The sequence below is a fragment of the Hippoglossus hippoglossus genome, chromosome 14, assembly GCF_009819705.1.
Source record: "Hippoglossus hippoglossus isolate fHipHip1 chromosome 14, fHipHip1.pri, whole genome shotgun sequence".
In the NCBI taxonomy this organism is placed as follows: Eukaryota; Metazoa; Chordata; class Actinopteri; order Pleuronectiformes; family Pleuronectidae; genus Hippoglossus; species Hippoglossus hippoglossus.
The window spans coordinates 13,783,887-13,811,588 of NC_047164.1; the positions used below are offsets into that span (position 1 = coordinate 13,783,887).

The following is a 27,702-nucleotide window of genomic DNA, read 5'->3' on the forward strand; positions in this document are numbered from 1 at the left end:
GCCCCCAAAAATATTGACTGGGCAGGCTCTAGTGAAAATATGTTTTTTTTTCCTCGAGCTCCTTGAGCCACCACAGTTAACATTGGTGATGTCTTCCTTAATATTTGAGTTCATGCAAACTTTAGGGCTGGACATTAGAAACACTTGATAAATAGAAAAACATTTTACAAATCTGAGGTAGATCAGTTATGGGTTATAGCTCCTCACTGTGCTTACACAATGCATAAGAAACATATCGATACATATTGGACCTTTGTTATATTGATATAAGTTATATTGTTATTATTATTGTTTTATTGCTCAGCCATAATCCAAACCCATCAGTCATTATCTATACAAATAGAGATTGATGATATATTAGAGGAAAAACGATAAACGATAAATGATTTCAGTAACAAGACAGATGCAAATATACTTCCACAAAGGAAAAGTGCACGGTTCAATTAAACAATCAAAATCCAATCCTGCTCTGTGGTAGAAATCCTGTTGATATTGATTTGTCAAAGGAAATATTTGCTCAAAGGAAAAGATCTAAGTGATAGAAGGTTCATTATCGGGGCAGGGATGGCAGGAGCTTCAGACACAAAGATGCTTAACTGGCTAGTGTTTAAAGGAACAGTAACCCCACTCTGCATTTAAACCTGTGGGAAATACATCAGTTTATGAAGCGGGAAATTGCGGTCGACCGTGATGCTCGGGCATTAGTGTGATTTGTTAAGAAAAGGAGCAACTCTTCCTCATGTGACTGAAAATGTCAGTGCCGGACGTGACAGCCAGAACAGTCTGTTGACATTTTCATAGACAGGGTTGTTATAGAGGAGTTGCAGTGAATAAACCATTCATTACAAAGACGAATGCACACTTGAGAGTTCAGTGGTGGAAAACCCATAGACACTGCTCTATAGAGACGTGGATAAAAGTGACTATGGTCAGATGTGGTCGTCCATCCTTCACCATGTTCTAGATAAGTGTGCTGAACACTATAGGAACTGGACAGGCCATAATACCTGACCTCTCACAGTGAGGGCGTCCAGTGGCTCTGTTATGCTGTGGAGGGCATTTTGCTGGAAAAGTTTGAGTCCACTTGCGAGTCTCTGTCAGAGAGAAAGGTCACTGCAAACCATTTCAAAATTGATCTGAGTGATCACATTTACATTTGATGAGAGTGTGGCCCCTTCCAGGACAACCATGACCCCCTCCACAGGTCACGAGAGGTCACTGAGTGGTTTGATGAGCAGGAAAAGGATGTGAATCACATGTTGGGCCATTTGCCGTCACCAAATCTCGGCCCAATTGAACACATAATGGAGATTTTGGAGGGAAATGTTGGAAAGCTCTCTCCAATCATTGAAACACCAAATGAAGGCATATCTTTTGGAAGGATGGCTCTATATGGCTCCATATGGCATTAAACACCTTGTAGAAAGAAATACCAAGGTGAACTGAAGGTATTCTGACGGCATGTTAAACCTTCCTGAGACATTTTATGTAACCTACCAATCTGTTGCCAGTGTGATGCTAGCCTCTACTTTCTGAACTGCTTTAAAAAGCCCACCCCCATCAGGAGCCTTCGCCAGAGACGAGGCTGTTAAGAGCTTCTCTTTGTCAAACGCACACAACACAATCTGTGCTCCACTCCGTCCTCGCTGTCTCCTGCCTCACTCTGCTGTACAGTCTCACCCACTGAGAATATGACTAATGCCTTAACATTGCTTTTGAACATTCCTTACCTCAAATGTTTATATATTATTGATGATAGGCTAAATATTGCTACTTGGTGTTGTTGCATCTTTATCCATTTCGAACATGTAGGCTTTGTTTGTGCAAAATCTAGGACCCTACTTGCCATCCTCTAGTCGGTCCTGCTCACATGCTCAGCCGCTTAATTTCAGTGTTTTGGCTGTCAGCATGGCTGTCCGTCCTGAAACTGTCCATATGACAGGTGACAGATTAGATCCATCATGGACTGTTTGGGCTGGAGACTTTGTCCTCACACATTGAGTGAGAAGGCCTAACCAGTAGGAGGGCTGTGGCTGACAACTGCGCTCTGACACAGCGACGTGTATAGGCACAGACTGAACAGGGCACACAACAGATTGGTGTACAGATTCTGTAAATGAGACTATGAATCAATGGAGATGATGATGTATATGTTAACAGGAGGGTAACTTCAATAGAGAAGGTCCTGTGGGCCTCGTTGGGTAGAGGGCTGAGGTCAAGGTGGGTCAACTTCTCGCCTGTAATAAAACCACCTGAGCACACAATTGGCACCTCGGTTAAAGGACACAACTAAACTAACTGCAATATGTTATGTAATGAGAGTGTGGTTGCCAATGTGTGTGTGTGTGTGTGTGTGTATGTGTGTGTGTGTGTGTGTTTGCGTGCGTGCGTGCGTGCGTGCGTGCGTGTGTGTGTGTGTGCTTGCGTATGTGTGGGGTGGGATGCGAGCGAAGGTGAGAAGAGAAAAGAGGAAGGCAGGAGAAAAATGACGAAAAACAAGAGTGATAGATGCTGATATCATCGATATGAATAGCACTCGCATTAGCCTTGCAAATGGGATCAGATTGTCTTGCCGTGCTGTGATCATATTTTTTTTTCAATGCAGCACACAATGACACCTTGTGGAAAGTTGTATAACTACAGCACAGGAGTCCATGACAGTGTGGCTGAGGGATTCTGTCAAATCGCAGCTGCTGGTGCTGTCCATGATGCTCGGATGCTACATTATGCTACATTAGCCCGAGCCTTAGAGTGCATAGGAGACCTTGTGTTTTTTCCAATGATTATTAGCAATTAATAGGAAATTGCTGAAGCCTGTATTAGTTTTTAATGAGCAGGCTCTTTTCAAAGACCCCTGTGATGTTCTCCTCTGGGACTCTGAGGTTTTTAACCTGCTTTTTGGGGGAAAAAGAGCCCAGAATACCAGTCATGTTTGAATTAAATGCTCTCCCACTATTATAATACACCTTGCTGCCTACATGCCTGGAAAAAAATTAAATAAAATTAATGGAAACCACAATATGAGCTAATGACACTGAAAGCGCTCAACATTGTAACGAACAAGCGCACATATTATTATTATTTTGTGATTTGTTTGTCTCTGGCTTTGTATCTTCATGTTCCTCTTATAGGTGATGTCAGTTGCCTAGCAACCAAGCAATCAGGGCCCGATTGTTGCCATGACAACATGGCAGGGGTATCATCATGGAGAGAATAGAGATGAAAGGAGGAAGGGAGGGAGAGAGAGGAGAGGAAAAGAGAGATAGGGAGAGGTGGAGAGAGAGAGAGAGAGAGAGAGACAGAGAGAGAGAGAGAGACAGAGAGAGAGAGAGAGAGAGAGAGCCCACAGTGTGCAGGTAGGAGGATGACCTCTGTGTAGGCGGTGCAGAGAATGCTCGTGAATGCAGAGAATAGAAATTTTACGTTTGGTCTTATGCGGCTGGAATCCGCGGGTTGCACAGCGATCGACACCGCTCTCGCAGCACAGGCTTCATTCCAGATGGAAATGTCACGACGTGCTCCAGTTGTCTTTAGTCACACAGACAGTGCAGCTGATGCAGGAGCGGGAGCCACCGCTCGGTGCGTCGCTGCGGTTTTCGGAGGGCTTTGGGCCTAACCTCTGCAGGTGTCATAACCCATCCATCACCCAACAGCAGTCCACTGTAAAGCAGTCCAATAGGGTCATGGTGCATTTACTTGTTTGTTCTCTGCCCTTAATACAGCCGCGTAGCAGAAAGAGACGAGGCTGGAGAGGAAGAGAAAAGGAAGTACATCCAATTACACCAATTACGAAGACAATTAAGATACTTAAGCAGGGTGGATACTGAATTATATTTAGCATCACAACACTGACTACATTGACTGAACAAATGGTACAACCATATATTATTGTAGAAATTAGTCAAGTGTGTCTGAGCTACAGCCAATACAGCTATGAAAAAAGACTACAATAATAACGTGTACTTTACAGGAAGATTTCTAATCCATCCATATTTTGGCGTAGTAGTTGCACAAAACAGAAAAAAAGAGAGAATAGAAATTAGAATTTAGGGTAGAAAAAGATCAGTTTATTGAGCCAAGGACAGTGGCAACTATAGGTCACATTAAATGTAAATATTTGTGTAAAAGCAGAGTGACATCACATGAATGAAGTGTCAAGCCTATACATTTAGAATCTAAAATTACTTTCATGTTACAGTTAAAAGAATACAACAACTTGAAGATGATGACTAATTAATGATCACCTTTAGATAAAACAATGATTTACATTCACTTAGGCAAATGTTTGATGAATAAACGGAGGAGGTATACTGCCCTGATTTATCATTAGACTACGGTGTTAGAGAGTGATGTATCAAAAAAAAAATCACTTTTATTCCTCATCAAGGGACTAAACCAATAAAGAACCAACATTGTTGTCTGATAATTATTTTTAATTTAAATGTTTAATAGAACCTCGGCTAAAACCAATGAAAGCTTGAATGTTGACAGGTAAAGATTAAATAATGATAATCTCAATAATGATGAGTGCCCAGCTTCTTTTGGAGTATTATATGTCTGTTATATTCTTGTGTTCTGTGTCTGTTGTTTGGCAACATGATAATTCAGAAAGCACTGAACCAGTTTGCACCAAACTCGGAGGGATCAGGCGCAGTGTTGGATCCAGTAACAGGAATATAAATCCTGGACTTTTAAACATGCTCATCATTTGTCAGAAAATAATGTATCCATCTTGATGAAGATCAGACAAATTACTGGTGTTAAGATGGATGAGTTAAGATAATTATGAGATCATTTAGTTGCTACCTCTTTGCTGCTGTAATTCTCCTATTTAAGAGCTATCTGGCTCTCAAATGGGGGTTTGCAGACTTTTGGGGGTCGGTGAGACACTGCCAGGGGGTCCATGAAAGGTTTCCAGACTCATCCATTAAAATGAACATGATATATAGGGGAAAATATTTTCGATATATGCCCAATATCTTTCTAAGACATTTCTCTTGGGTTCCTCTTTCACATAACTAAGAAGAAATGTAAAAAATAATAACGATATTAATAAATGATATGTCATATTTTTTCAGGGTTATACATGAAGGGGTCCTGGGAATATTTTCTCTCAAAGAAATTGAGAATCCCTGAGCTAGATAGACAATAGATATATCTATTGTAGTAGTATTGTAGTAGTGTAGTATTGTTTGTTCTTGGAGGCGGTATATGCGCCCTACTGAGGGACTTTTCTATTATTAAATAAATTGTTATTAATTCAATATCACAAAATAGTAAAAGAAGTAGTTTCCATAAAATGGTCAAATTTGATTCATAATATGAAACAGAGAAGAACTTAATTGATATCCTTCCTATATTGAATATTGGATGAATCATTTCAACATTGCAGACAGACACTCATCTTGCCTTAAGCCAAAACATGAAGATGGCTGATATTGTTGCTGTCTTGTTTTTATGAGCAGCAGAACCACTCTGACCCATGACAGACATGACGGCAGAGGAGCGTCCCTCAGAGATCAGCGTGTAGCTTTCACTTTATGCATCCGAGTGCTTCATGATGCAAATGTGTGTCAGAATGATTCATAGGGAGAGAGCGCAACAACCAACGTGGAGGGCAGCGTACGCTTTATTTCATAGACGGAGAAGAAAGATAAAATAACATACGTGGTTTACTCTCTGTCGCCATGTCTCCTTCTCTCCCCTCCCTCACTCACTGGCAGTGACAAACATATTTTATGAGTCACGGCTGGAAGCGGGCTGCCAATCCTCGCCGTTCAGACCCAATCCTTTAACATCAAGACGTATCCAACACCAACAACTCCGTCTTCCAGGAAAACTCTCTCTCCTCGCCTGCTACGACACTTCCCCCCCCCCCCCCCCCCCCTTCCCCTCCCCTCACTCCCCCCTCCCTCTTCTTTTTATTTCCCCTTACCCTTTCACAGCCTCCCATCTCTCTCTCTCTCTCTCTCCCTCTCTTTCTCCCCATCCCTCTCCTCCTCTACTGCGGGTGTCTGGGAGGCTGTTTTTCCTCTGTCTCTCGCTCATGAAGGGCCGCACTAAGCTCCCTTCCCTCTGCCCGTGTGTGGTAGGTAAATCCACCTCTTCGTTTTTTGTGTCGTTCTTCTCCTCCTCCGTCGCTCTGTTGCTGCCTCTGTTTTGCATGTTAGCTCAAAGTCTAGGCTAGTCGCTCTGGCAGGCTTGAGGGATGCCTCCATGTACATCTGTGCATATTAACATCGAACATGCCTGCAGTCCACTCCACTGTCATAGATAAATCAGTGATATGTGTGTCAGGATTTTTTTTTTTGCGGTCGTTCTACGTGTGTTCTGGGTACGTTTAATCATGCACTTAAGGTATTACGTATGAATGTGGCCTGGCACTTGTGGGCGTGTAGGTGGCTGTGAGCATGTTTAGACATGCAGACAGAGTGAAACTCCAGCAGACTTGTTGAATGAAGCATCACAGCATCACGTATGCAGTGGTTTTACCTCGGGTTTGGATTGTTTGTTTGGGTGCAATTCATAATTTTGTGCACCTCTCTCCTTGCAAGGACGCTAGGACATCAGCACAGTGTCGTCCTTAGATGATGAATATTATCATATTGACAAAAATAAATAAATAAATCGACCCTGCTCACTTTGAATGAGGTCACGTCTGTTTTAGGGCTAAAAACATCAGGGTTAGGCACATATATTAGGATGTAATTCATAATTTTGTGCACTTCTCCCCTCGCGAGGATGCTAAGACATCAGCACAGTGTCGTCCTTAGATGATGAATATTATCCAACTGACAAAGTAGATATTAAATCGACCCTGCTCACTTTGAATGAGGTCATGTCTGTTTTAGGGCTAAAAACATCCGGGTTAGGCACAGAAATTAGGGTTAGGGTTGAGATAATGGCTAAATGTTAAACATCCAGCTAAGTCCCATTATTATTATACAGGATATGTATATATGAAGTTGTGCAATACTTGCAGTGTGTATTTGTGATAATGAAAAGCACCAAGCAGGTAAGAGACGTCCAGAGCTCCTCCAGTCCTCTTCCAATTAGCTGAGTAGACGTGATGAGGCCGGTTGAGTCGTGGCCTTTAATGTAGTTGAACAGCCAGAAAACACCACATACATGTGTGTGTTTGTACATGTATGTGAACTAACAGAGATTTGCACTACTTATCCATAGAAGAGTTAGCATTGCGAGAAATGGCGTCTTGCAACATTTTTTCTGTTGATCTCTCAGAGAATAATTCATGGATCTTGATGAAAAGGGGACTGATGTTTATGAGAGTGTGGAATTTGGTGCAGATCCAAATAAAGATCTGGATCTAGTGAATTTGAATGTGGTTTCATAAGGGGACTATTGGGCCTTGGTGGAGGTATGGGCTCTACTGGGGGCTATTCTAGTTACAAAAGTAATTGTTGTCACAAGCTGTCAGTTTCAGTGCAATAGATTTAAACTGTAAGCGGCTGTGATGAATGAGAATCATTTAATTTTGTATTGACTTCATTGTTGGGACACAGTGTTGTCAATAATTTCTTGGACAATTAAATATTTGTGTTGTTTTGTGTCCATCCAATTGTGGTGGACTGGGAAAAAAGTTGTAGTTAGTACATTTATATTTTGTCAATACAAGGACCAGTTTAGGCCAGTGTAAGGCTGAAAAACTAGACTATATATATGGACTAATCAGATAAATGAATACCTTAAAAATACTTCTAACAGAGGCCTGGGAGTCTGAGGGTTCTGCACAGTATCTGCTGTTCCTAGGACTGCGCTCTTCTGGACTGAGGCTTCAGAAGTTGATCCTGGAATCTGTTGGAGCCCCTCTCCCAGTTTGGGGGTCACAGCCCCCAGTGCTCCTATAATATAATACCACGGGGATCACATTAGTCTTGACCTTCCACATTTCTTCCAGCTGTTCTTTCAACCCTTGGTACTTCCTAATCTTTTCGTGTTCCTTCTTTCTGATGTTGCTGTCAGTTGGTATTGCCACATCTACTATTACTGCCTTCTTCTGCTGTTTGTCGATCACCACTACGTCTGGTTGGTTAGCCAGTAGCTGTCTGTCAGTCTGGAATCTGAAGCCCCACAAGACCGTAGCCCTGTTGTTCTCAACCACCTTCGGTGGTGTGCCCCATCTGGATTTGGGCACTTCTAGTCCATACTGGGTGCAGATGATCCTGTACACTATTCCAGCTACTTGGTTGTGCCTTTCCATATACCCTATTCCAGCTTGCATCTTACACCCTGCTATTATATGCTGGACTGTCTCAGGGGCCTCTTTGCAAATATATATATACAAAAGATTTTACAGATTTAATGGCATAATGATTTCAAATCCAATGTGCTGCATCCATCATGCCTAATAATGTCTCAATACGAGATCTAAAATTATATATCAACACATAAAGAATGTCCCAGTAGAGCGCTTAACTGCGTCAAAGTAGCAGTCCCTTATAAACACCATATTTAAGTTCAATATATCCTGATTTTTATTTGGATCTGCACCAAATTGCACAAACGCATCAATATCAGTCCCCTAAACATTTCAAATTTTTTTCATCAAGATCCATAAATTATTCTCGGAGAAATAAAAGAAGATATTGAAAAATCACGTAGAATTTCCTCAATCCACCCCCGATTTGGATCCACATCGAAATTGACCCTGGTTCAAGTTGCATTCTTCAACCAAGTTTCACAGAAATCCGTTCTACAGTTGTTTTTGTTTAATCTTGCTTACAAAAAAACAAACATAGATACAAACCAACAAACAAACGGACGAGGTGGAAACATAACTACTTGGCGGAGGGAAAATGGGAAAAGTAAATAACAGTTTAAGACCGTCTCATTGCAACTAAGTCAACATGATCCTGCAATAGTTTCACTAAACCGGTCATAATCACAGTGAGAGAGATGAACTTCATATCATTCAGATCATGTTTGGCAAGCTAACAGCACAACTTGGCCGCAAACACTCCCAACAAAATCATTAAGTCTCTCTCTTTGCTCGTCATGATGTCACAAAACTGTTGTGACAGAAAAGTACATTCAATTTGCGCTGCACGTCTGTGCCATATGTCTTCTGAAGCCCTGTGATTGGCTGACACCCTGTCACCTATCAGCGACAGGAGGGCAGAGTCCCATCAGATGTATGTCTCCCTGCTGTGCTCCTTTTTACATTGAGGTATTTTCCTCATGTGTCCTGATCATCCAACAGGTATTAGATTGTCTGTATAGTCATGAGTCATTTCTCTGCAGAGGTGATTTTACACATTTGCACAGAGCTGGAAAACAACTGACCATCACAGCTTTGACATGACACAGCATTCATCAGGGCTAATGGAGCTCATGTAAGGTCATGGATAATAATGTAGTGTGAAGGTTTCTTTATTTGTTGTTCACATTCTTTTTAAAAGGCAGATAATTACAATTAGTTACCATTTTACAGAGAAGCCATTTATCTATTGTGTGGTTTTCTGCAATAGTGATATCAGCTTGTATTCAACCCAACATTCCCTACTAGTTAGCACACTGGGTAATTATTGTAAACTGCAAATTACTATGTGCTCTTAAGTCACTGCTATCAATGCCGCCTATAAGTGTTATTTAAATCTTCAATGCTTCTCAATGGCTTCCATGAAAACTATACAATATAAATGGCACTTATACTGTTGAGATATTTGTCTTTCTGCCGACTTATTCATCATCCGTCAGTCAACGTGTGAGGCTCTCAAAGTCAACAAACCCTACAATGATCGACACCATACTGTAACCACAGACTGTACATAAAGATGGCGGACAAGTCTCCACTTCCTCCCACTATCCAAGAATGAAGCCAAAATATCCCAGGATACGAAAGCAGCAATCTCACACATTTGTAGCAAGAGGCTGTGCAGTAGCAATCAGGGGATAGGGCAGCGGTAGCTAGGTCTCAGCTGTCAATCATGACGTTTCAATGAAAACCAAACCTACAAGAAAAAATTGCACTTAATTGAACATGAGTGTACCACAACAAAAAACTTAAAATGACAGAAAACATCTTTGAGAAAAATATATTTATCAAGTTCTTTGACTTTTGACTTTTTGTCTGTGTCCCATCCACTAACATGGAAGACGCAGGTTTTATGACCTATACTGCAGCCAGCCACCAGGTGGTGACCGAGACACTTTGGCTTCACTTTTGAGGAGCTGTCATGTCGTCCATCTTTAGATACAGTATGGTCAGCTGATACTGCACATACTACTATAATACATTTATATTATTGGCCATATAAATACAGTATTAGTTACAGAGGCATTTACTCAGTTGAGCAGACTGGTCTCTTGGTTCTTTTGTCAAAGTTGCTTTCATCCAGTTTCCAAAGTCACACTCACAAGTACTCGTTTTTTCACACTCCATGTGTAAAACACATGCCAACATGATTCACTTTGAGACGGCTATGGTGGGCAACTGGGCATGAATACTGCCAGTCAGCTCTACCTGTTGGCACCCAGTGGCTCTGTTTTTATCATCTTGGCTACAAGCGGTGCCATGGCCGACCAGACTGGCACCCTGCTGTGCTCGCTACTTGTCGAGCCAAAGCTATCAGCGGTAGCCTGAGCCTCCTTTTTTTTGCGTTTCATCAGAGGTAACTCCAGAAAAAACTACTTTTACAATGAGTGTGAAAGTTTGAGAAAGGACACACAGCGAGATGCATGCGCCAGTTGGTCTAAACATATCAACTTTATCCCCCCCCAATCTTTTTGGCTACACATGGCTTCACAGAAGAAGATATCTCTAATTACAGCCGAGTATTTTCAGCATACTCTAAAGCAGCAGAAAAGTTTAATGTTGTATTACTGGAGAGAAAAACCTTGTCAATGAAGTCCCTGGTATTATATTCACTTGGACTATTGATCTACAGTGTGGTGTCGATGAGTGGTACTTGTGACCAGGCCAAGAACTGGCTCTTCATGCTACCCGCTTCTCAAGTATTCCTCAAACGGAAGAAACATAGTAGTATATCAAAACTTAAAGGGGGCTAGCACTCATCAGTAAATATAATGTAATCTATCTTCATATTCCAGAAATCTCACTTGGCATGTGTATTGTTAAGGCCCAAGGAAGTTCAGTGTTCACTTTTGTGCGATCTGGACGTGCGATACGTTCTATATTGATGAACTTTGAATAAACAGGTGACCAGCGCTCTGAAGCAGCAGCAACTGGGACTCATTAACGTAAGTGAGGGTGTTGATGAGGACAACAGTGGCCACGTACACATCTGGTTTTAACATATGGTTTTTGTGATCCGGTCACAAGTGGACAGGTCTAAGTACAGGGTGAACGCACTCAGATCGGATAGCCAGACCACATTCAGAGGTGGCCACATGTTTTCCACATTTCTTTCAGTTTGAAGGGGGGTGCATCCTGGGCCACATATAAAGGACTGCCTACTCAGCCGACATCCTCTGACCCGCTGCAGTTTCACCATGAACTGAACCTATTTTTGTACTCTTATCTGTGCCCACATGCTGATTTGTTTGTGGCCATCGCCAAAATGTCAACACTGACCACAACATCATGTTAATGCCGGTACTTACCGCTGGCCACTTGTAATGGGATCTCTCAGGACAGATGTTAATACCAGGTGTGTACGGGGCCAGTGTGTTCACGTCAACAACTGATTCTCCAGTTCTGGGTTCAGCGTACTGAGTGGAGCTTCAGGTGAACAGCTGTTGGTGCAGCAGCAGTGGAGCTGCTTCAGGGTTCTGTGGACTGAGTCCTACAGATGGTCTTTACTTGCTGCAACTCAATTACTGCAATCAGCATGACTGAAAATGTATAGATTCCAACGAGGCAGGTTTCATGTCTTATGCCATTCAGGTGGACGGAGAAAAGATTCAGGCTGCTCCACAAAACATGGCAGTGGTTCTCAACACTATGGTAAAACACAATGAGGAAAGATGTCCCTTTACATGTGGATGGTGCTTGCTTGTTGGTATATAGTGATAGTGTTAACTCATTAAAAGGCATCTGCAGTGTGTTGCCTGGCAAACATCTCTCAGTGTCAATGTGTGGTTTAACTGTTTGAATTTAAATTTAAGGATTACGCTTGAAAAACAGTTTTGTATTTCAAATCGCCCTATATCAAAAATCTGAATTATAATTGAATGTAAGTCCGTCCCACCTCTATTCATCATGCTCTACTTAGCATTTTGTTTTCCATTAGGAGAGCTGTTTATCCGGCAGTGTTTTTTTTTAAACAAAAACATTGTAATTGATCAAATCTTATGTTTATTTCAATGTACAGCACACAGTGTCGACTAGATTAAAACAATTAAAATAGAGGAGCTGTGTGAAGAGTCTGAATTTAAATGAAACTGATTTGAGTGCTGTTCATTACAATTGCTGTAACTTGGTGAAGTGCTAGCAAGGCATGAAATAAACCAAACATGATACAAATGAAGGAGCTAGTCAATGCAAATTGAAGTATATCTAGTGTCATATAGTGACTATACAGTATATTATAGCACGTACATCAGAGCCGGTCATTGAATTAACATGATACTAAGGTTAAATATGATGGAGAGGAGCATGGTGTCCACATTAATTCAGATATTTAGCACAACAAAGTTTTTCCTTTGAGTTTGGATCCTTCGTCCACACGCACACGGCATTTTAAGTCACTAAAATGCAGATTTACAAATACGTGTGTGTGTCTGTGTGTAAATGTAAAACAGAGCATTTGGGAAACCATGATATGACATCTTGTATTTTGTATAACAGGTGTCCCAGTCAATGTTTTCCAGGGCTTTCATCACCTTCTATTGTAATGTGACGCTAAGCAGCAACTCCAACGTATCGTCTTTCCACATGAACAAATAACATTTGTGCCAGAAATACTTTATTGATCCCAGGGGGAAATTGTGTTTGTTACAATAGCTCCATGCAAGAGTAGAAATAACTATAATCAAAGATATAAGTATAAATTGATGGCCTACTATTGTGTTGGTTTTGAGGTTTCTACCACCAAAGAGGAATAAGCTCCTTCAGTATGCTCAAAATGTTGTAATCTGGTATTTAGAGGGATCGTTGATGCAGACTTTATCGCCACCCACTGGCCGGGCATGAGTGTAGTAGTTTTTGTGTTCCTTGACTGGACGGATATATTTAGTAAAATGAAGGTCATGTGTACTATAGGAAAAATATCCTTTCAATGAAGCATCTGCAGTAGAGAAAGGCCTTAATGTGTTCTCATGCTGGTAGAAAGATTTTTTTAGCTTGTGGGTGGTTCTGGTTTATAATGGGCAGATTGTGGTGCTGTTATGGAGCTTCAGCAGACAGGATGGTCATTTCTCATGCACATTTTTCCAGATCACACATCATATATAAGTCTCAGATGGAGGACAGCTGGCAGAGGGTGGTCCCGGTACATTGCGGTTGTCTTTAGTGTGGGAGGAGGCACGGCAGAACCAGACTGTAATAGAGGAAGTGAGGTGATGGCTGTGTAGAATTAGACCAGTGTAGTCGCTGTGAGACATTCTTCGCCTGTCACACGAAGAAGATCATCCGTTAAGGCTTTCATGATTATGGTGTAGATGTTCTCATCCCATTTGAGGGTGGTGCAGATAATTATCCCCGAGAGCTCAATTTAACCATTTAATAACTCTCATAACATGTCTGCAGCTTCCAAAGGGAGAAAAACAAGAGAAATACCCGTGCTAATTTTTTTTCTTCTTTTGAAGTGTGCTGAAGTTGCACCGTGCACACCATACTTCATGCATATATAACACATTGCTCCAGGTCATCACTGCTGGTGATGTCTCCATTCTGGCATGTTCAATTTACACAGCTGGATGGTTCTGCTCGAGACAGAACCAGGAATATCAGATGTGAAACGTTACAGTTTGCCTGTAGAGCAAACTCAGAGTGCTGCTGTTGCACCTGCAGCTGAACTGTGGCAAGATTTTAATCACTCTGCAATTTAGTACTGGGCGATATTGGAAAACAATTTTATCACAATAAAAAATGAAAAAGTATCACGATAAATACATTATTATTTTTAAGTTTAAAGACAGATTTTTGCTCCTGAGTGAAGGTTGTGGTTGTTACCTCTTCTTTATCCACGTAGATGAGAAACACTTGATAAAGAGCAAAATATTTTCCAAATCTGAGATACAACATTAACAAATATGTATTATACCCCTCACTATGCTTTCACAATGCATAATCAATATATTGATATATATTGTACTTTTGTTATATTGCTATTGATGAAAATGATATTTCAATGAGTATTGTTGTTTTTAAAGAGCCCAGCCCTAGAGCCACTTATGGGGAATGAGGACATACAGTATGTTTCCTTGACATTTTAAAGCGAGTACTACTTTGTTGCATTTTAGTCCTCCATGTTTTACTAGTAGTGATTTCTTTTACAAAAGCAATGTTGTATGATATTATTTTTCTACAACAGAACAGGTGAAATCAGATATTCAAGCAGAGAGAAACCAGATATAGCAGGTGTAGGTGTGAATACTATAATTCTCACCTCGGGTGTTTTCCTACTCAGTAGAAGAGTAAGAGAGTCTCAGATAGATCCCCAGTTGTGTTTGCACTGCACTGAGACTATTTCAGTGTCAGAGCAGCTGAGTGCTCGGGGTAATGAAAGGCTGAAGCCTGGGGGCTCATTGTGAGACAGATTTTTTTCCTCACAATTGGTGACAACCCACTATTAAGAAATAATTTGGAGACTCCAATTTCTTTACATGGTGGTAGGTATGAATGGCTGCGAATACAATCCCTTAGAATTGTGTTCTCTGTAAATTTGACTATGTAGCAAAAGGACATGCAAACTAAAAATAAGGACGATAATAGGGTGAAAACATCACGTATACATCAATTGTTTAGACAAAGAGTCCAATCAGTATACTGCAAATGTTGTCATGCAGTAACATAGACTAAATATGTTCTGCTCTTCCCTTTACTAACACAAAAGAGACAAAGGTCTGGGTTATTCTTAGGAGACAACAAAGGATGTGGGAATACACTGGGCTGTGGAATCAATAATGTTAAAAATGCACCATGAAGGCTGAAACAAACCATTAAGAAATAACTGTGGTTGGACTAAAAGATGAGATGCTCATTACAAGACAACCCCTATTGATGTTGCATTGATTTGGGCCATTAAAGCAATTATCATTGTCACTCCAGTGGGGTTTGCAATTCTCCAAATATGGGCTGAACTACATTGTGCTTTACATGTATGTAAAAAATAGTGTACAGTTTAGCAGATAGGCATAAAGGATCAATGTAAAAATGCATATCTCAAAAAGGGAGTTCCAACTTTATTCTATCTGTGAAGATTGTCATGTTTTTGACAAACAAAAATTAACACAAAAAAACATTATACCTCAATCACAGTGTGGGTCCCGAGTCGGACTTGTTATTGAATAGCAACTTTCCTTTGAATAGACATTTTTAAAAATCTGAAAAACAGAAATAGTCTAAAGTTGTGGAACACACAGTACATTCAAACTGCAGAAACATAAAACAAGAATCTCTGTGTCTAGATCAAATACCTTAGTGTGCATGCAGTCAAGTTGATATTTTTCAGTGTTGGACTTGTGATCAGGCTTTGATTCATTTCCCTTATCACTGACATAAAAGGTAAAGCATTAATAGTCTGTATTTTCTCAACCACTGACGATGATGAGAAGATTAAAAAATAACTGCCCAACACCTAGAGAGGCCAGCAGAAGAGAAAGTGTGACACATCTGGCTCTACCTACGGTGTGTTAGGCTTAGTACAATTTCTGGCACTCGCAGGCTCGGTAAGCTGCTGTAACAGCCTGTGGTGAATTATGCCAGCACTATAGCAGCCTACTCTTATAGTCACAGTGCTTCTTCATATTCTCTGTGAGTTAAGAAGAAAGGAGAAGAACGCCGGCATGTGTCTCACTGGTGCCGCATGTCGTAGCAGCATGAGGACACACGTGTTCACATACACATTCACCTGTGATATAGCAGCAGCCATGTTATAGATATGGGGACCGAAAAAAAAGCTGCTGGCAAGTGGACGATTTGTTTGGGATCTGACGCCCCCCACCCCCCCTGCAGATGTTGTCATGGAAACACTCCATCTCTTTTGGGTCGCTCGCTATCGTTTTCTCTCTCTCTCTATCTCTATCTCTCTCTTTCACACAATGCTGCATTAGGATGTTAATGCTTTACTCAACGTTGGAACACCACAGTTCAGATTTCCATGTGACTCCCACGCTTACATAACGGCTGTAGTGGAAGAGTGAAGCTACTTACAGCACATGATCGCCATATAAATGATACTGTATCTATACTGATTAGAGATAGGCAGGGTTAGTCATATCCCTCTTTATGTATTACTATTGTGTGCACCTGAGTCTGGAAATGATGCTTGAATCAAAAGATATGATTGAAGAGGTGTAGATTTTATATGCATCTGTTGTATAAATCCTACAAATGGGCCTGTATACGAAATACCTGTGAGCAGCCTAAGCATATGTTGTCTATACAGTCAGGCCTTGGCTAACATGACGTCCCTCCTGCTGCTCCTATACATGTCAGAGATGGGTGGAGTGACAAATAAACGTGGTTTCTAAGAAATTCCTTCCCCCGCTACAGCTGACAAATACGATTTGAATGTTTTTTTTTTCCATTTGCATTGTGGCCAGTTACTGATTGGATATTTTATTGTCATCACTACTCATTGAGCAAGCTCAATAACTTGCTTTCACGCTGGAGTTTGATGTAAGTGGGACGCTGAGAAAATGTGCGGAACCACCTTTGTGTGTTTTTTTTGAAGAGCTGGCCCTTTGTGAGTCTGTGCGCAGTCGGTGCCAGAGTCCCATTTTAAAATCAATTCAGTGCTGCAATTCAGGGCATTCAGGAGTTTTCTTTTGTAGAAAGCAACATCCACGCAAAACTGTTGTGGGTTTCGAAAAAAGAATAAAAAAAGAGTCTGCTCAACTGTTATGTGATCAGAGATGAGTGTCAAAGTATAAAGTTAAACCTACAGCGAGGAGAAACGTCATATATCTGGAGTGCTGAGAAAACACTGTGGAGATGGCTATGCCCACGCACTGAAATACACACACAGGTTTGCTCAGCTGTCCTTATAAGGACTTTGCATCTGCTTCTATTCACTGTGGACAGCCTAACCAAAACCTCATCCCTAATCTTAACCATGACCAATTCACACCTAGCCTTAACCATGCTGGTGGTAATGACATTTTGCCTCATTAGTGGGGTCATTGGTGGGGTGGCTGTGGCTCAGGAGGTCGAGCGGGTTGTCCACTAACCAGAGGTCTGGCAGTTTGATCCCCGTCTCTCCCATTCCATGTGCCGAAGTGTGCTCGGGCAAGATACAGAACCCAGTGTGCCAGCAGTGTGTAGGTGAGGTGTGATATGTGAGAAAATACTGCACATATATGCACAGTATGAATGTGTGTGAAGAGGTAACAAGATCCAAAAAACGATTCTCACAAACACACGACCTCATTACACGACCAAGACTGAGCGTTCTCTAGCTGACTATGAAGAATAGTCACAATGTTGTACTGGAAGTCATATTACTGTACAGAGTGCTTTTAAAATCATATCTGTATTGATTGTATTGATCAACTGATTTATAGACTGAGCTCAGTTTCAGCTGTTAAGGATATTTTCCCAAAGAAAGTGACACTAGTGTACTTCCCCCTGTGCTGAGATTCATGACCTCCCCCTCTGACAAACCTGCTGACGGGTTAAGCTCATTGCAGATTTCCCAGGCTATCCCCAACTCTCTGAGAGGGTGATATGGTTGGAAAAAAACATCAGCTGCACACTGGGCTATTTGGAGCGGTGTCCGTGTTCGATTTAACGCTGACGTCACCCGGGAGAGTTGAGCCCGGCGCCGCAGTCGGTCCTGAGATGAATGCACAATATTTAAATCTGGCCTACCTGGTTCTCTCACTCCACCCTGTGGGCTCACGACGTCAGCACAATCACACACAGGAGTGGAGAGTCCCAAAACTCAAATAAAAACTAAATGAGATATTCTACTTGTGAAAGACATCAAGTCTTTTATATATAATAAAAATATTATAATTTTATGACACCAAAGAAAAAAGGAAGATGCCCATTATTGGTATTGGTGATTATCTGGAGCTCTTAAAATACTGCTTTTATTTCTACAATTTTAATTTAGGTTTATTATATAAAGCCAAACTCATCAGCTAGTTCTGCTCAGCTTTGAGCAGCCACCTGAAATCTATATCAGCGTGAAGTGAAAAAAATATTTTCCAATGAACACAAGTCTATTCCTAATAAATGCTGTCACAGCATCAATCACATCAATTGATCAAAAAACATTTCTAGGCAGAATTTTAAATGTGTACTTTCAGAGAGACACATTAACTTTAACGTTCTGTCCTAATTTGATGAACTCCTACATTTGTTCAACAACTGTCGGGCCTTTACGTTTAAATGTTGGATAACTGCTTTTCATCGATTGTGCACACTTGTAACATGCACATCACAAATCAGCATAAATCTGTTGTTGTGAATGGATTCAGCCTTCATGTGTAGGGCAAAGGTCCAATTTGTCTCTTTTTATTTGCTTTATTTTTAATAAAGGAGCTCAAACACTGACAAAAACCTGGTGCGAGGCTGTTGGTAAATGACGCTCGGTTCTAGCTCAATGACACATGTCCTCCTGCCTTACCACCCACCTCTCCTCTTTCCCCCCATGTTTCTCCTCGCATCCCAACCGAAAGCAGATGGCCGCCCACATTGAGTCTGGTTCGGCTCGAGGTTACAAAGGAAGGAAGGAAACCCTAAAAGGAAGGTTTTGACCTAACTATGCAAAGTACCTTAAGATAATGTATGTTGTGATTTGGCTCTACACATATAACATTTTATATGGCGGGGGGGCTGTGCACTAACATTTCAGCACCTTGGACAGCTGCTGTGGTGTTTTCTTCTTCTTTTCTCTACTGCTCCAACAGGGGGCGCAGTGATCACACTGTAACCTGCTTATCTTTGACTGTAACGTGGTTGTAAACCAGAGACTGTTTGATGGGGCATCATAAATATTTCCAAGTTACCACTTCCTTGAGGAGAATGTATTTTTTTATTTCCCCCATACTTTAATATCACTTCTAGCCTCGAGGGATTAATGATCAAGTGGCGCTATCTCTCTCTGCACAGCTTTGTATATAATTATTTATGTACACACACACGGGGAGAGAGAGAGAGAGGGGTGTGTGAGAGAGAGAGCGGGTGGGTGGGTGGGTGGGGGGGGGGGGGCTATAGAATATAGTAAATGATGCTGCCGGTGTTAAAGCGTTGTACAACATGACAGTGTATAGCGACACAAGCGGAACAGACATGGGGGATCGGAAGTAGTTCGCCTATTGGAGCCGGGCACCGCGACACGGTCACATTTGTACCGGGCGTCCCTCTCCATCCCTCCACCCCTCCACCCCCACTCCGCGGACCTCCTCCGTCCATGCGTCTCTCTCTCGGCGAGTGGCGGCGGAGCGACGAGCTGCGGCCGATCTGTGCCGTCTTGTGTTGAGGAAGAGGAGGAGGAGGAGGAGGAGGAGGAAGAGGAGGGTGAGCCTCTGGACTGATGTCTCTGCCTGTCAGGAGTCTGAAGTGTCTGTCGCCGGTCATGTGCCAGTGTAAGGTCATCTGCAGCAACCGGACCCTGTCGCTCATGTTCGGGTGCAAGGTAAGCAACCCTCGGGGGGGGGGGGGGGCACGGTGCCACGCACGGCGGCCGCGGTGTTTGCAGCAGAAGCACAAGCAGCAGCTCCTCTCTCTCTCTCTCTCCCCTCTCTTTTCTTCTACATGCACAATCTGTATTGTTGAGTTTGTTCAAACGTGTAACGAGATTAAAATCAGACAGAGGCGCGTGTTTGCAAATGCGGGGTTTTCCGTTTGAGCCACAGCTGTGATCGCGTCGCCTTCTATGGCTGATTTGAACCGCGCGTTTTCCCTTTTTACACAACCACCAATTAGCACAGGGATCACACTCTGCACCTACGGCTTCCTCTCTGGTCCATATGTTCTCAGGCACCTGCTTATTCTCGCAATACCTTTACATCACCGCCTGCTCCTGGTTTCCCCCCCCCCCCCATGCTTATATGGCTGATTTCCATATAGCATGCTTGGCAGGATGTGGTTGTGTTTGATGACTGCGCTTCTTCACCATATATGTCGATGGTAGGGATATTTAATGAATGAAACATCAATCAACATCAGATGTCCTCTACTCCCCCTCCATGGGGCATGTCATGGTGGAGCTAAACATATGGTTCACGTTCTGGTTTTGTATCAAAGGAAAAGCAAACATGTGTGACCTTGGGAAATTTACTTTATTGCTCAGGGCCACTTACATATCATTCATCATCAGGGAGGCTGTGCTGCAATGGAGGCTGAATCCCGGCAGGAAATCAGGTAGCAGGGGCAGTGTCGCTGCTGCTGTGGCCTACCGATGAATCCCACCTTATAGCCGTGTGTTTACGGCACGGATTTGGACTTTGTATCTCGCCGTCGCGTTTAAAATGTGCGAACCAAAAGAAGCACGATCGTTCATTCATCCAGTGACTGTACATCACCTCCCAGATCCTCGCTCCCTCCCTCTCAGCTTCAGGTGTTTCCAGTATGGCAGCCAGCTCAGAGTTCCCTCACACATGGCACTCTAGTCTGTTACTTTCACCAAGCCAAATAGGCTCGCTCCAGGATTTGTGGCGACTCTTTGCCAAAATGATGTGTACAAGTGTGCAGAGCTGCGGATCATTTGTCTGTCGATTGAACTACGACATATTAGTTTGTGTTCCATCCGTTACAATTCCTGGATTTCATCAATTACGAATCAGTACATATGAAATAGGTGGATATTCTTGTTGTATTACATTTCCTCTTTTAAGACGAGGCCAATTTATATATTTGAAAGTTACTGCTGTTAAATTAAAGTGGGTGTTTGCTTTCTGGTTTTATAAAAACGGTGGTCCTGCTGTGCTGAGTTTTACTAGCGCACATAATCCCCATGTGTATCCACACCACTCTCCTGGCTCACATCCTCTTCCTCTGTATCTCCATTCGAGACACGTCTTCCTCGTGGAAAAGTAAACCAAAACTCAACTCCCACAGACTCAAATAGCTGCAGTCATCATGATCAAACATTAATTTTGTGATGAAAGCAGATTTCAAAATGGGATTAATGGCTCAATTAAGATGAATTGTGCTTGGTAGTGTAATGCTGATCGGGACTGATCTGGTTTATAATAAAAGGGGTTCCGCTCATCTTACGGCAGACACTTTGTTTTTGAGTATCAAATATCGCTGTATTCGCGGCCTCTATCCTGCCACAGTTACTTCTGTCCTTTGAAACATGCTAATCACCTGAAAGATTCAAGATTACCTTCTGCCTTGTTGTGCAATACCCAAATACCTTGTTGGTTCACATATGTCCTGCAGGTGGAAACAGCTTGTGTTCAGTCTGTTGCAGTCTCATGGTGCCGGTTTCTTTCAGCCAGATCTTTCGGGATGCTGTATATTGCAGGGATGTGATTCTCTTTTTACTGTTCCTCTGTATCCTGCACCCATTTCTTGGTTTTGCTGCTTGGTTTAATTCCCTGCTTTCTCCAGCAGTACTGTAAGTTTGCTACACACGTATGTCACAATAGCTGCTCATTTTCAAGGTTATTTGTTTGAATAACCTTTGTCCCGAAACAAAGCCCGGCACGGAGCCTCTCACTCATCTTAAACTCAGGATCTTAATTAAAAGACTCTTTTTGTGGCTGGAAGCCTTCAGCGGTACTTTAATGTGCTCTTTCATGCCTAATGCCCATTGATGGCCTCACGACGTTTAATCAAGATGCGCCGCCTCGCCGAAGTTTGAAGGTTTGCGTTTCAGCACGGCGCTCATATTGAAGGGCACGCAATGTAAACTGGCTAAAGGATTGAGTTTAAAAATGGAGCATTAATGCAATGAATGATTTACGACTCAGGGATCAGCATGCCGTCATCTCAATATCAGGATCGATGATCGGCTCACTGAGGATCGGAGAGAGCTGAGATGTCTTTACTGGAAAAATACCACACTGTCACTCATTACCAGTCAGACAATCAAATGATTTAGAGGAATGATGGAGAAAATATCAGAAGGCCAGTATTAAAGCAGTGGTGTGTCTTTCTTTACTGCAATAAGCAGTTTGTATTCCTGTATGTGAGGCAGTGGTTTTACGTTTCACATCCTTACTGTAACTATTGGTACAGCTTTACAGTATTTCCTTCCTATGGATTTGACCCATGTCACCCTGCTGTTTGTGGCTTCTTCCTTTATGAAGAGCAGTGAACTCTGACCGTGAGCTCAGAGAACGGCAGCAGCAACAATGTGCAGAGTTCAGGTGCAAGATTGAACCATCATCACTACCGTGCTTACGTGCTCTTCCCAGCTTAGCTGTTATCATGTCCGGCAGCTGGTGTTGTGTGTGCGACAAATGTGTTACTGCAGGAGGAAGTATAACACAAAACTACAGCAATGTACAGGAATGGCCCTCGTCCGTCTACGACAACCATGGATTCCAGCAGCCTCACAAGATGGCAGCTTTGGAGTGGGTCATCCATTAACCACAGGGTCGGTAGTTCAATCCCGGGCTCCACCAGTATATATGGCAAAGTGTCCCTTGGCAAGACAAAATTGTGGCTTCTCCACCAGAGTGTGAATGATGTGTAATGGAAGTGTGTAAGAATATTTTTAATGTGACTTGTCGTGTAAAGCGCTTTGAGTGGTTGTTAAAGCTTGGGTTGGTAATTCTGGAAAAGCAAGCAGCAGCAGGGTACACTTCCCAAAAATGCAACGGATACATCCCACCCCCTCATTGGCCCACTCACCAGAGCTATGCCTGACAATAACTTACTCGCTTACTTCTGGCTATTGTCTCTCTGGCTGAAAACTGCTTTTTTCCTCCTTCTTTAAGACAAGTTTATTTGCTGACAGGTGACAGAGTTTCCACACTGCAAGAGTCTCGATGGCTTATTTGAAAGAACTCAAACATTCACCCTTGTCAACACATGATCTTTTATAAATTTCAATCTGCATATTATCACAAGACAGATTGTGCATTAACCTGGAGGTGAGCACATCAAAAGGTAAAGAAAAGGTAACTAACGAACTGACAGGCCTTCTATATGAATTCACCCTGATTAGAAACAGTACAGACAAGGACATAACATATATATATATATCTTTTTTTAAACTCACTCTCTCGAAGCATCTGGCAGAGATATGCATCAATGACCTCTAAAATTGCATTCAGTCTCAGTGCGGTGAACAAACAGAATCCAAGTAACTCGCCCTTCAGTTCATGAGCATTCATAGAAAGCAAAACACAAACAGAATTTCTCTTTTTATTGTTCAACAAATAAAACTACAGCCAAAATCATAAAGACATTTCTTTTTCATTGTTAAAACGTATGTTTATAGATCATAAGTGTCTCGTTGCGATGAATTTGGATTTGAGGAGTGAGCTATTTATTGAGATAAACCTCTGATTCCTCTTTTACTGTGTGAATAACACAAATAACAAACAAGTATTTTGGCCAACAGCAGTGCTGCAGACCTGTGTTTGCAGGCAATCTCACAGGATAACAGGAAATACCCACTACTGCTATAATTGCACGTTTGTTTCCAGTGTAGAACCATTTACCAGTCTTTCAGTGCTGTGTGTTAAAATGGCCTCCAGTGCAACATACATAAAAACGCATGTACTCAGCATAAAAATGGCCCGTGCATGCTCGTGTGGATGGAGGGGGAGGGGAAGAAATAATCAAGACCACTGGAGCATGTGTGTGAGACCTGTGAGGAGAAGTGAGGGGAATAATTTGCACCTCGACTGTAAACTTCAATATAAAATAGCTTCGAATTAAATTTTTTATGTTATGTTTAGGGGCCAGTTTTACAAAGTTTAAGTCCATTATTTTGCATCATCAGGATAAGGTGGTTTTTATCTAGTTTGATGCAATGGAGACTTACGAAATCCAGGCAATCGTCAGATTCCCTGAAACATCATCTTCATATCGTTCCCATCTTGTCTTAGAAACAAGCGCGAGGTTCCTGTGAAAACAGGCTCTAGACAGTCAGTACGAAAACCACCCCCACCGCACACAACCCGCACCAGAAGGACGACAGCCAAGCACCCACTATACACCACAATTTACTGTATCTATGACTCTAATCTGATTATTAAATTCCAGGATGATACATTTGTGTGGGTTTTTATCAATGATGATTCATCCCACAGAAATGATATTCAGGATCTCATCAATTTGACTTGGATGAACATAAATTAACAAGCGAATTAATCAGGCTGAAGACCAAATGTTGCATTTCTAAAACAGTACTGAGCATTTAAGTACGAGGAGAGAAACAACGTGTGTTTTCTTTATTTTTTATGACATATGACAGATGGTGACAGAAGCTCAAGAGCACTTCAGGGATTTTAGTTTTTATTCTTAGAGAAAGTCTTGGACTGTAATGAGCTTTAAAACATGTAGCACAGAAAGTGTTTTTACATGTTTAATCAAAGTTTTAACAGGAGAATCTGAGAACCTTGATCTCCCTGGGGGAAAATGTACTGAACCAGTCGAGGTGCTAATCAATATTACAATTACACACCTTTTTAACAGAGGTGGAGTCGTTTTATGTTGCTTTCCTTAGAGCTTGATTTCTGATATAAATTAATAAATGTGTAATATATTATAAATGAGTAAATACACTCCCAGGTAGGAGCTTTGTATTTCACTGTTAACTTTCAGCATTACATTGAGATTAGAGCGACTACAGCCAACAGCAGCTTAAATTAGGGTGAAAGAGGGGGAATCTAGAGCGTCTCCATGGGGGGATAAGAAGCTTGTCTTTGTTGTAGCCCCACTTTTTGATTTGACTGGATGCATTGTTACATTAAAATCCTGCCTGGTGAAGCTTTAAGCATTCTGCCCCATGGTAAGTGTAAAGCTCTGCTGCTGCTGCTGCTGCTGCTGCTGCTGCTGTTGCAGCATAGCTACAAGATACTAACACTTGTCCAAGTCTTGTGTTGAAACTCTTTGGAGGATAGACTGAAAGTGAGCACCGGAAGAAGATGAGTGAATTCCCTGTCTTCTGAGGCTCACAAACACATATGCATGAAGAAAAACAGTTGGGCTGTTAGGTCCATTTGTGATAATGCAAATGAGATGAAAGCTGTGTTTGGGGTTTGGCATGTGAGGAGAAACTTAAGAGTGAAAATCAACAAAGAGGGCAACAAGGGCTGCATACTGATGGACTGTGGTGGAGATGATGAAGTTCAGATGACCATCAGAGAGCCTAACCTTCATGATGCTCTGTCAAAGTGACAATGAGGGATGATGCTGTGCGGCAGATGCGACACGGTTCCTTGCATTGGCCTTGAAAGTAGTTGGGTGTGAACGTTTGCTCCAATAACATCCAGCAGGTGTTCTGGCCTATATACAGTATGTGGAGGGAGGTAAACTCATTTTTACAGCGTTATTGATGGATGAACTAGAGCCTGGATCCCAGTTTAAACAGGTTAATACAAGAGATACACTGTAAAATATGTTTTCATACCAAAGAATTATTATTATTTTTTTTATTTAAAAAGGCAAGTGACATCAAGATGTGGATTTGAAATGTAAAAACTAGAATAGCCCATAGTAGAGAACATATCTCCGACAAGGCCAAACAGTCCCCTTGTGAAGAAACACATATATAAATTAACTAGATCCTGATTTTTATTTGGATCTGTCATGCATATCAGTCCCCTACATATGCCCCATTTTTCTTCAAGATCCATGAATTATTCTCTAAGAAATCAAAGAAAATATAGAAAAATGGCCTATTCCATAACAAAGTGGACAAAAAAAAGTTAGTTAATTAGTTTTTGCATATCGATGCTAACTAACAGACCGCAGATGAAAACATAACCTCTTTGACGGAGGTAAAAATGGCTGCATGGCTCCAAAGAAACACGTGTGTTTAAGTCTAACAGAAGAGCTCGATACCAAACTTGTGCTAAACTGCATTTATGTATTTCTTGATTATTAATTATCACTTGTGTATTCTTGATGTATATGTTTCTGTTCAATTTCAAACATCTATTTATTTGCATCTATTTTCTAATTTAGTTAAATTCAAGCACATTTACCTACCTTATCACTGACATGCACTGTCCTGCATTCAACTAAACTCCAGCATGTAATTCCTTCTTAGGACGCTGTGAAGTGACACGCAGACTTACTGTATCACTCAGCATAAAATCCCCTTGAGTTCATCTAAGCAGGAAATGTTCAAATTAATCCAAACGTTAAAAAAAAAGAAGGATTCATTATCATTAAAGAAAAATGCAAATAGATGAACTTGCCAGAGCTTAAATTTTGTGGAGATGCTGCAGGGACCTTTGATTTGCACCTGAAGAGCTGCTGGTGGTTCGTGTCACAGCCTGCACATCGAGTGCATTTGGAGTCTAAGTATCTTTGAAATGATTTGCCTGAGAGGGGAGATTAGCTTTCATTCCATTACCTAATGAACAGCAATTTAAAGCTCAACGTTGGTCCTTGAATTACAAACAGAGATGATGGTAGATAGGGTTTGACATTTGCTTTACATTAAGTTGAACCATTGAAGGAGCAGCTGCTTTAGCCGATGTGTAAGTATTATTACAGTACAGGTGGGCCAGCAAATAATCTCCTTATATTCACCTTTCCAACCGAGTAATTCCTTACAGATGTGCTGGTGGCCTTCCATGAATATACAATGATACAATAACCCCTGTTAGAGGTGTTAGTGGGTTTAGTTTGTATATTACAAGCAGTTTTTAATTGTTATAGTCTTTTAACCCTCCTGCTTCAGGAAAACAAATTTTACAGACATGATTCCATTCCAGTTTTTCATTTATGTATCCAGGCCTGTGTTGATGTAACCGTGGGCATGAGGGTGCAGACAACAGATCATAACATAAGAGAAGAAATTCCTCTATAATATTTAAATCAGTCTCTTGTTGCACTGTAAGAGAAAACATCTTTAAGTTTTAGAAGAGACATTGATACTTCTGTGGCCTTTGAATGCATTTATGTAAAACTATTGGGTTTCATAAAACCTAACTGAGTCAGATTTAAGTGTATGGTAATTGTTGGGTGCTTATTTGAATGACTTATAAATCATACAGAAAGTAAATGGGGGTAATTATTCATCAGAGAGTTGCTTGCAATAGTTCAGGCTGAACCACAGAGAAGACATATCACCAATATTAATTGCATACCTGTGGTGCAACATTCCTTTGTATCATAGCAACTATAGTTTGCTTGATGTTCTCCTGACACTAGTGCTGATGTTAACATGTTTACATACTAGATTTAAACATGTGTATTTTTCAGTCACATCACTAGATGCAGAGTTTTATTTGGATCTGCACCACTCATGAATTGCAGCCCCCTATACATGCCAGATTTTTTTTAATCACGATCCCTGAATTAACATTTAACAAAAATGTTGAAAAATGTGGTATAAAATTTGGATTCACCCCCTGATCCAGATCCAATTCAAAATGTAATGGGTTCTTCCCTGACTCATATCACAATCTCTCATCAAGTTTTGTGATAATCTGTTCATTAGTTTTTGCTTAAACCTGCCAAGTAACAGC

The 27,702-nt window shown here is 41.4% G+C and overlaps 1 protein-coding gene across 2 annotated transcripts in view; it reads left to right on the forward strand.

Moving 5' to 3' along the window:
* Positions 1-19,293: 19,293 nt before the first annotated feature.
* The window catches only part of LOC117774915 (disks large homolog 4), a 42,097-nt gene continuing 33,688 nt past the window's right edge, over positions 19,294-27,702 (forward strand). The window contains exon 1 of one of the 2 annotated variants that reach the window (XM_034607620.1): positions 19,294-19,730. In XM_034607620.1, coding sequence (XP_034463511.1) covers positions 19,629-19,730 — 102 coding nt within the window. In that variant the 5' untranslated portion in view covers positions 19,294-19,628. The remainder of the gene's footprint in view (positions 19,731-27,702) is intronic. The other variant, XM_034607622.1, reaches the window with a different exon arrangement.